General features: G+C 38.6%; 1 protein-coding gene across 1 annotated transcript; it reads left to right on the top strand.

Annotated features, from left to right (window-relative positions):
• Positions 1-1,913: 1,913 nt before the first annotated feature.
• LOC125229630 (toll-like receptor 7) lies at positions 1,914-6,345 on the top strand. The gene is given in 2 exon segments (XM_048134514.1): positions 1,914-2,230; positions 2,232-6,345. Coding segments are annotated over 2 exon segments (3,882 nt in total). The 5' UTR covers positions 1,914-2,197; the 3' UTR covers positions 6,081-6,345.
• The last annotated feature ends 5,117 nt before the right edge of the window (positions 6,346-11,462 follow it).

Here is an 11,462-nt window from a genome sequence, read left to right as displayed (position 1 = left end):
ACGTTTAGGTGATTTTCATGAAATGATAATGATAATGAGCATGCAACTTTCTATCCGGAGGTCGCGGGTTCGAACCCCGGCTCGCACCAATGAGTTTTTCGGAACTTATGTGCGAAATGTCATTTGATATTTGCCAGTCGCTTTTCGGTGAAGGAAAACATCGTGAGAAAACCGGACTAATTCCAATAAGGCCTAGTTACCGTTCGGGTTGGAAGGTCAGTTGGCAGTCGCTGTCGTAAAAACTAGTGCCTACGCCAAATCTTGGGATTAATTATCAAAGCGAACCCCAGGCTCCCATGAGCCGTGGCAAAATGCCGGGATAAATAAATAAATAAATAAATATTGGGACACCTTACACAGAAGCAAAGCTTGTACTATGGGTGCTAAGCGACGATATACATACTTAAATAGATATATACATACTTATATACATAGAAAACATCCATGACTCAGGAACAAATATCTGTGCTCATCACACAAATAAATGCCCTTACCGGGATTCGAACCCAGGACCGCGGCTCAGCAGGCAGGGTCACTACCGACTGAGCCAGACCTTGATACCTTTATCATTATCATCAGCATCCTCCTTGCGTTATTCCGTGTGGTGACGGGTTAAGAATTTCACCATCATCATTATCATCATTTCAGCCATTAATCGCCCACTGCTGAGCAATAGGCCTCCCTTCGTGGATGCCACTTATCGCGGTCCTGGGCTAATCTCATCCAGAATTTCACCACCCCCTTCCTTCCCGTGGGTGTCGTAGACGTCGACTGTGGGATATGGGTTAAGCTTTGGCGTAGAGAGGCTAGCAACCTGTCACTGCAATGTCGCAATTTGGATTTCTTTCAACCCCTTTTTGCCAAGAGTGGCACTTAAACCTAGTAGTTCATGTGCTCTGCCTACCCTTTATGTGGTACAGTCGACTACAAAGACATGTATCCATTTTATCACCTTATTACAATGCAAGAAGGTGAAAAAGTGTATACATCTCTTTGTAGTCGACTGTACAGGCCTGATTATAATATGTATGTAAATTATAAATATTTGTGTATAATTTTGTACCTAATGATAAAGATTTCTGGACTATCATAAAACGATACTCGTATTTTTAGCTTAATTAAATAACCTGTTGGTTATTAAGCTAAAAATTTAACACTCTGTGGGAAGAAATGTAAAAGTGTATCCTAAATGGTGCTTCTACAATGTTATGGCTGTTATAAATGTGACAAGGACAGCGTAATATCAATGCCATGCTCTGTCTCTGTCACACAATGTTATATAACATTTATAACAGCCAGTGTTCCAGCACCATACGGGGTAACTTTTTTATGATATAAAAGTTAATAAAAAACTTGGAATAATCATAAAAGAAGAAGCAAAACGATGTTCTAAAACTTCGAAAATAAGCGCATTTCAAAGAGTTCCTAAACACTATACTAATTAATATAAGACATTACTTTACCTTTTTGTTTGTTAATAAAAAAGCATATGGATTAACCACACGACACTCAATTTGGTTTTATTAATATTACCTATAAAAGTTCTTCACGCGAACTCGAACGTCGTCTTGTACAAACAGAACTAGAGTCAGAAATCTATTTAATGGTCCTTTTCAATTTAAAAACCTTTAAATATACGTTAAATATTATATATATAGGCAGTAAAATTGTTATAAGTATTTTACTTGCAGACCCGCGTTACAAAATCACAATTATATGAATGCATTGTGGTATTTTCCGTTTCGCTACTCGGAATAATACCGCTACTCGACGTTAGATGGCAGCACGGGTCCAAACTGAGTGTTGCTGCGAGAGCTTACCGGGGGGCAGGCGGCGGGGGGTAAAGTTGCGCGTCCCCACTGCCACTTCCACAAGTCAAGCTCTCCGCTTGTCAGTCGCTCCGCAGCCGCGCCGCGAAGAGGTCGTGCCCACACTCCACGCCGGCCTTTATAAAATACGCACTAAATATTCAACAAACCTGATCTCAAACTATAAACAATTCTTCAGTGAAACTCACATTTAAACTACACCTGTGAGCACAACGGACAATAAGGACCACAGTGCAGTGATATGTTAGCGAGTTTTTCTTCAGTCAAGTGTACTACGGACTTTGTTTCGGAAATGGTGATATCGACCCGAGGAGAGTGTTTATGAGACGTTCTGTAGTGAAATGAGGAGTCTGTGATATAGCTTCATAATGTACGCCGTGGTGGTAATTTGCGCGCTGCTGCAGGTTCGGGCGGGCCGCGCTGCCCTACGGCTCGGACAAATGCATCAAAGTGTCCGGGGCCGCGGACAACAGTATCCTGTGCAGGATCCGGACTCTCGACAGCGATGGTGCCGGCATCGCCACTGTGTCCTCCGATACTAGACATCTTTCCATCGAGTGCAACCATCTCCTGCTCTTCGAAAGCTCTCTACGGGGCCACTACTTCAGCTCTGTGCCAGATCTCACGGAGTTGTCAATAAACAATTGCAAACTTCTCCAAGTTCCCGACGGCACGTTTCAAGACTTGAGAAAACTTAAAAGGCTGAAGCTTCGTTCGAAAAACTTCGAGTGGAGTCCTACCAAGAATTTAGAGTTATCTTTGAACACTTTTAATGGATTATCGGAACTGCATTCGTTGGATCTTGCTCAAAATAACATCAAATTCGTTCCTTCCGGCGTGTTTTGTTCCTTGGAAAATTTGAACACGTTGAATTTGACGCATAATAGAATAAAGACGATCGGACAGCTTGGGTTAGGCCAAGGATGTGGCTCTAATTTGCACTATCTAGATCTTAGCCATAATGAGATAAAGTCTCTGCCTGAAGAATCAGAGTTATTGAAACTGAGGAGCTTACAGTCTTTATATCTGCAACATAATAATATCACTGACATATCAAGCGAAGCATTCAACGGTCTTGTGTCTATGAGAGTGCTAAACATATCACATAACCACCTTCACACACTGCCGGAGGGGCTCTTCGCTAACGCCAGAGAGTTACGTGAAGTGTATCTCAACGACAATTCGTTATTTGAGCTGGCTCGAGGCATATTTCATCGTTTAGAACAGTTGATTGTTTTAGACTTATCAAGCAACCAACTTACCAGTAACCATATCGACGACGGAACATTCTTGGGACTGATACGACTTATTGTTTTAAACTTATCGAATAACGCTCTCACAAGAATCGACGGAAAGACTTTCAAAGATCTATTCTTCCTGCAAATATTGAACTTGAAGAACAATTCCATTGGTTACGTCGAAGACAATGCGTTTTTGCCGCTTTATAATCTGCATACATTGAATTTAGCTGAGAACCGTCTTCATACTATTGATGAGAACTTATTTAACGGTCTGTTTGTACTGAGCAAGTTAACTCTCAATAATAATTTGCTAGTAAACATCGACCGTAAAGCTTTCAAGAATTGCTCGGATTTGAAAGAGTTGGATTTAAGTTCTAATCAACTTTTAGACGTGCCTGAAGCGCTATGGGAGCTATCATTTCTGAAAACGCTGGATCTCGGTGAAAATCAAATAACAGACTTTAGAAATGGTTCGTTTAAAAACCTGAATCAACTCACCGGGCTTCGGTTAATTGACAATCAAATTGGAAACTTGAGCGTTGGAATGTTCTGGGACCTGCCGAGTCTACAAGTGCTTAATATAGCAAAAAACAAGATCCAGTCGATCGAGCGAGGGACATTCAGCCGCAATACACAGTTGGAAGCCATACGACTGGACGGAAACTTCTTGTCGGACATTAACGGTGTCTTCTCCACGCTGGCGAGCCTCCTGTGGCTCAACCTGTCGGAGAATCATCTAGTGTGGTTCGATTACGCGTTTGTGCCTAGTAATTTAAAGTGGTTGGACATTCACGGTAATTATATCGAACATTTAGGCAACTACTACAAGTTACAAGACGAAATTCGTATAAAGACTTTGGACGCTAGCCATAATCGTATATCGGAAATATCGCCTATGGCCATACCGAATAGTGTTGAACTGTTGTTTATAAATAATAACTATTTGAACAATATACATGTGAATACGTTTTACGAAAAGAAAAACTTAACGCGAGTGGACATGTACGCTAACGAAATAGTGCATTTAGATCAGAACAGTTTGCGTTTAGCGCCAGTGCCGACAAATAAAACCTTGCCCGAGTTTTACATAGGCGGAAATCCTATTAAGTGTGATTGTACAATGGAGTGGTTACAAATTGTAAACTACACGACTGCCACTAGGCAGTACCCGCGGTTAATGGACTTAGAAAACGTGTTGTGTAAAATGACAAACACTCGTAGCGGAACCCATGTGCCCTTAACGAATCTCAAGTCGTCGGACTTTCTATGTGCGTATGAGACTCATTGTTTTGCGATCTGTCATTGCTGTGATTACGATGCGTGCGACTGTGAAATGACCTGCCCTCAAAATTGCACTTGTTACCACGACCCATTGTGGAATACAAACGTCGTCGACTGTTCCGGACAATCTTCAATAGAGGTACCGCATAAAATACCCATGGACGCGACCGAAGTGTTCCTTGACGGTAACAATATAAAGGAACTACAAAACCATGTTTTCATTGGACGGCAAAAGATGAGGTCTCTTTATGTAAACAATAGCAACGTCGACAACATTCAGAATAGAACCTTTGCTGGACTGAATGCTTTACAAATTTTACATTTGGGAAATAACAAGCTAAAAGAATTGAAAGGATACGAATTCCACCAGTTGAGCAATTTGAAAGAACTATTTTTGCAAAATAATCTTATCAGCCACATTGTGAACGTGACTTTTCTGACTTTGAAGTCGTTGGAAACCCTACGCCTTGACGGCAACCGACTGGTCGACTTTAGCGTGTGGACATTCAATAATAACCCTAATTTGAAAGCATTGTCGCTCGGAAACAACCTGTGGTCGTGCAAATGCCGCTATTTGCAAGAATTAACCGCATACCTGGCTGAAAACGCGCAAAAAATCATTGACATAACCGACGTATGGTGTTGGAATGGAGACGCGAAACCGCCACAGAAAAAAGAGCTCAATTTAAACGGCACCGCTTGCAGCGATTATTACGCCGATAATTCAGTCATCGGCAACATGCTCGTGTCGAACTATGTTCCAATGATGGTCTCGACGCTCACCGGTTTTATGTTAATTTTATTGGCGCTCGTCATACTATTCCTTTTTAGAGACTCGCTCAGAGTGTGGTTATACACGAACTGTGGCATAAGAGTGTTCTCGTTCGCGGGAGCTTTTGAAGAAAGCGAGAAGTTATATGACGCGTACGTATGCTACAGTCCGAAGGATGAAGAGTTCGTTGTGCAGTCATTAGCGGCCGAGTTAGAGAATGGAAATCCATCCTATCATCTCTGTCTTCATTATCGAGATATCCCGCACCACGGGGCGCAATACATGCAATGCGCGCCGCCAGTCGTCGAGGCGGCGGAAGCTTCCAAGCGAATAATAATCGTGCTCACAAGAAACTTCATGCAAACGGAATGGTCTCGATACGAATTCCGACAAGGGTTGCACGATGCCCTCAAAGGGTGCATTTATAAGTTGGTGCTAATAGAGGAGTGTACCGTGGTGGCAGACGCAATATGCGACCCCGATTTACGGCCTTATCTCAAAACGGGATCGCGTCTCCGCTGGGGACAAAAAAGGTTCTGGGAGCGCCTCAGGTATATGATGCCGGATTCGTCCCAGCCGAATCATAAGCGGCGTAGCCACAACTATAGGAAGAATATAAATACTTATACGTTGGATTCTTCTGTGCCTAACGGTGGGAATCGTACGATGCCGTATCCTGATAAATCGCCTGTGATAGGTGGCGGACAGGGCGCGAGCGCGCCGCCTGAGTACAGCAGTGAGGTGCGTCAATCACCGTCAGTGGTGAGACAGACGCAAGGAGTGGTGTACGGGCCCGATGGTCGACCGATCTCAGACCACATCTACTCCTCCATAGACTCGGACTATTCATCGTTGGAGCACGGGATGGCCCCGGGCAGGCGGCGGGACATCCGCCAATGGCCTCCCCCGCCTCCTCTAGTTGACACGGGCAATACCGTGCAAGCTTACCTAGTCTAGGGCCCACGCCCCGCTTCCAGTCAAAAACTATGTAAATAAATGTTAATTTAGTGCGCTGTAAATATTGTAATTATTAGACCTTAAGTGCTATACCAAATCTATGTAATTGTACTATTTGCCTATTCGTTATCCTGTGTATAGTTTCGTAATAAAATTTAAAGACTGCTGTAGAATATGTATTGTAAATAGCGAAAAACAAGTGATCATAGTGTCGGTAATATGGCGTTATTTATACAAAATAAAACTAAAAGATGAAGATTTATAATATTGATTTTTATTCAAAACCTTATAAAATAACAAGATGCGAATATAACTGTGGGATAATATAACAAAACACAATACTTTTATGTAAGTAGGTAGGTATCTACTTTCGTCATGCTGTCAATAGAGTCAAAAATTCATGATGCATATATACATCACTATGCATTTAAGGGTTAATGGAGTAACTCAATAACATATAAATTGTGTAATTTATCCCACTGTTGTATTCGCAATACATTTTCCCAATCAAGTATCAAAATATTCAACAACGCTCGCTCCATTAATAAAACGGACTCGCCATTATGACAACCATCATCGCGATCAATGTTAAAATTAATAAAAATCACAAACATTGAAACGTGATGAAAGTGCAAAGACAAATATAATTTACATATTTATGGTCCTGACCACTCTGTTGAGTACGCTACTGAATACATACGTAACACGAAACACAAGTCAAAAGAGCCGCATCTGCAACGCCCGTCCTAAGCAAAAAGGCAGTAAGTCCTGCTAAACTCATAAAGGGATACAATGTTTCAACTCTGCCGTCCTAAGGTAAAAGGCAGCTATTCGACAAAAGCTAGTTTTGAGATAATCGCAAAAAACCTTCTTTTTTGAATTTCTACAGAACGGATTAACTTTTTTCATTATTTCTTTTTGTATATAGTAGGTATAAGTGTTTACTTATTTTAGACATTATTTGTGTGTTTGTACAGCGACTGGTTTTTTTTTAATTCGATAAAAGCCTTTTTGCATAGTATTAAGCTTCAAAAATGGTAGATATTACTAGTCAAGAAAGCGGTAAAACATGCTTTATACGGTGTTCTAATCTAGGATTTTCTCTTAAACTAGGCTATAACGCCGTATATAATCACATACTATCTTATTGCTTAGCAACAATGCCCATCTAGCACTCGAGATTCTAAGTTAAAGGCAGTATCGTAGTTATTCGGCCTTTTTAATTAGTATCCTAGTGAGTTTTCCAGATTTTCGACTGTACTGCTAGTCTAAAAGAACGCATACTATCAAAAAAATCGTATATACGGCTTTATAGATTAGTATATTTGGAAGAAATTGGAACAAAATGCAAATACGTCGTTTAAAAACGTATGTATTAAAGAAACAAGAAAACGCCATTCTGTCCCTATTTACTTAAAGAAAAAACTAGATTTATCGATTCTTTTTGGATAGTGATAAATATAATATAATAAACTATTACAGTACACAATAATACCTGCTCTTTTAAATTAGTCAGTAAGTAGTCAATTATTAGTATCTAATCGTCATTTTTCCTCAAAGCCTAGATGATAAGAGTGCCGTCGGTATACTAAACATACGTGTACTAATTCGGAGTTTTGTGGAAACTTTCTTACGTTGCTAATGGAAACAAGTTAGTAAGTAATGATAAAAAAGGTCAATTTGTTATTTTGCTTTGAAAAAAAGGACAATTTTTATATCGTATGTCATATGTCAATCTATCGCGTCACTTCTGAGAATTGGAGGCAAAATAAATTATAATTATGTAATTTTAATGCCAAGATGAGAGGTAGAACAACAACGGGTTTTAATTGTGACCAATCTATCTGCAAAGGATTTGGATGACTATGAAATTGGCCGCACAAGATGTGAGTTAGAAAGCAGTTTACACTACCTACTACCAAATGGTTTCGCATGAATTATACACATACAGTTTAGAAGAATTTCATGGTCGCTCCAAAAACCTGGCTCTTTTCTATAAAAAAATTTAGAAAAAGAGAATATAATTATTATGTGATGAACAGTTTGCAAACAAAAAACAATTTTACCAATTTATATTAGAGATTGTGCGAATATGTAGCAATAGTTCAGTAAGCTAAAGAGCGTCATTTACTGCGGCTGGTTATATACATGAAACAAATACATCCAAAACGCATCCAAACTCAGGAATCTCCCGTCAAAACTCGAGCTCGGAAGTTAAACGACCAAGAGGTACCTCAACCTCTGATAGGGTTCAAATACCTACGATAAAATGATTTTTTGCGAAAAATTTGGGCAAAAAGTGGTTTGGCAAGCAATGTGTCCATTCGTTTTTTGTTTAAGGAAACTTACATTCCTAGATTTACAAGAAGGAATGCCTTCATAAGCAGGTTCTGCTTAATTATATGAAAGTACAGGGATCAAATATTCTTCTGGTCCGATTAAGCTGCTTTTCACTACGCTCGCCAAGTACCGGTCTGGTATCAAGAGAATGATGTCGAGTTTGTTGCGAAAACATTAAATCCGTCGAACTACCCTGAAATGAATTAAGCTAAGAAACAGATAACATCGAGCAATTCAGAAATGACTGGATTAGTAACCATAAAAATCTTCAACAATGTTACAATACAAAAATTGCGATCCAAAAGTTTATAGAGAGTATCAAAATCAAAGTCAATCAAAATAATTAGTTATAAATTGAATTCGACTACAACAAAATAGTCATTTAATGGATTTTCTGGAAACAGTGGCAGATGACCCCGTAAGTTTATTATATAGGCCTAACTTTCACACGAACATGCCTATGCTTTTTGATACTGGTTATCAAAAATATGGTTATTTTCATATTCAATTTCCTATTATATTCATATTAATATTCCATGTTTGTAAAATAAAACATAGTTGAAAATGTAGACTACTGCCAATACTTCTCCTTCTTATTCCTCATACCCTTATCTCATTTTATGTGGGGTAGGTAGAACAGGTCTTCCTCTTTCATTCTCCTCTTTCGTCATCTCAACACTCATATCTTTCTCTCTAATATCCTATTTCACATAATCCATTCATCGTTGTTTGGATTTACCCCTCCCTCTCTATATCAACATTCATCTCTAACGTTTTCATTCATTAATTGCAAATTATTTACTTGTTTTACTGTAAATTAAATCAAAAAGGATAACGTTAAATACTTAAACCGTGGAATATTAATATACCTCATATAGTGTTTGCTGCAAAAAAAACTATATACGAACAACTTTCCCACCGCAAACTACGCTAAAAAGACGTATTTGCTTTCGAGCAATAATATCTGAAAATCGAGTTAAATGTTTGTATCTCGAATAAAAATGACAATAGAAATGATGTAGGAAATGTAAACAATAGTTATTATTGTTAAAACGTATCAAAAATGCAATCATTCAGTATTTTTCCTAACTTCGTTTGGTTTCGATCAATATTTCGCGCGAAAAAGCCAGCTGCGCTCTCGTACTGTCAGCCACAAGCTGCGCCGGTGCTCGCAGCTCGTCACTGATGGCTTTTCCATAGCATAAAGTATCTTTCGGCTGGCGGGTGGATTGACAAAGGTTGGAGCATATACTGTTTTATAGGCTAGTTTTCAGCACTTTCACTCATTTTAAAAGTTTTTTTACGTTTAATATGACACCCATACAAAATAAGAAGAACGTATAACACTTATTCGTTTTTATAGACTAATATTGTGTTGTAAAACAATCGAGCGATACTAGGCTTAAATGACGTATTTGACATTTTTTACAGAAAAAATGTATATACGCTTTTTTAGACTAGTATCAGTTTAAAAAATTGATCAAAATCCTACGCTAAAACTACGTATAACGTCTTGTACGTATTTTTAGCCTAGTTTTTCACTTTTACGTACTTTTAGGCTAGTAATACTGGATAACATGTCAACCTAACCAGAGCGTAAAAAAACGTATATCTGCATATACGTTGATTTAGCTTAGTTTTGTTAAATAGCTGCTTTTTTGGCTAGGAAATCTTGGAATTTTAGTGCAAATACTGCCTTTTTAGAGAAATTTTCTCGGAAACTAGGCAACATATCGAAAAACGGAAAAAAGTGGTCGATGCAGCTTAACCTGTACATTACGAATATTACAATAAGTCAATTTCGGCAAAATGTCGAATAGCTGCCTTTTACCTTAGGACGGCAGAACTGTAACACGTTAGGACAAGGGTGTAGATACGTCCACGTGCTTCGCATGTGTTTCACTCAGTGTCCACTCGTTTTATAGACCACTTGTATTCATGACTGTATAATGTTCTATTCTTTGGGCTGCCCTGAAACAACGCAATTTCGCATGCGTCGGGGATTTTATGAAGGACAGAAAACATGTTAGTGACACACCCTCATGTAAGAAAAAATGAGCTCAGCTATTTCAACATTTGTTGGCTTTAAAAACAGTAAGTTATTTATATGTAAGTATAAAGGTAAGTAAAAATTTACAATTCTAACGTAGGCTTCGTTAGGCCCAGAGGCTCAACAAAATGACGATAATTGATACAAATAATAATTTAAAACATTACAACTGTCAGAGATTCATTTTATATCTGTTCGATAGACGTTTTGGAATCAACAAACGAATATTATTTTAATCCTAGCTCAGCTTTGTCACAAAATCACCAATCATAAAACATCGTCTATTCAATTTATTCACTAATGAACGCAACGTATAGGAACAGGGATTACCATTAAAACTTTACTAGAACAGCAATGTACGCTGTAAAATTGCTGTAAAGTTATAAATTCTAACCCAGCCATGGCCGCTAATAATAAACTTCGTCACTGAAAGGCTTTTAATTATATGAAACAAGAGGAAAGTTTTAATTCAGGACTATCAAATTATACGTTCCGCATTTTAAGCCTGCTTTGGATATTTAGTTCCAGAAATCAGGGTGTTCGTGCTATATGAAAACTTTTATGGTACGTGGTAATAATAATAAATTATGTAAGTATACAAAGTTTTTATAACTAAAGCAAGGTTTACTAAACGTCTAATAGTTATTTGTTACACAAGGGGGCAAAGTTGTATTTTAACGCCGAGTGTGGAATTGAAAAACGAGCAAGTGAAAGGATTCTATAGTTGAACCACGAGCGAAGCGAGTATAGAGTATAGTATAGAGCGAGAATAGAATCCTGAGCTTGCGAGTTTTTTAACACACGAGAAGTAAAATACATTTGCACCCGAGTGTAACACAAAACTTTTCCCCTCACTATAGCGAGGAAACTACAACGCAAAAAAATGCGTTTATCACTGCTTCCAGCAGTTCCACAGGTGGTAAATCATCTTTATTACTAGATTCACCTACTTTTATCAATTTTAAAGCAGTTAATTTGACTTTATTCAAGGT

This window comes from Leguminivora glycinivorella, chromosome 9 (assembly GCF_023078275.1).
Source record: "Leguminivora glycinivorella isolate SPB_JAAS2020 chromosome 9, LegGlyc_1.1, whole genome shotgun sequence".
In the NCBI taxonomy this organism is placed as follows: Eukaryota; Metazoa; Arthropoda; class Insecta; order Lepidoptera; family Tortricidae; genus Leguminivora; species Leguminivora glycinivorella.
The sequence above is the reverse complement of the archived record's forward strand: the minus strand, read 5'-3'. Positions and strand labels throughout refer to the sequence as shown.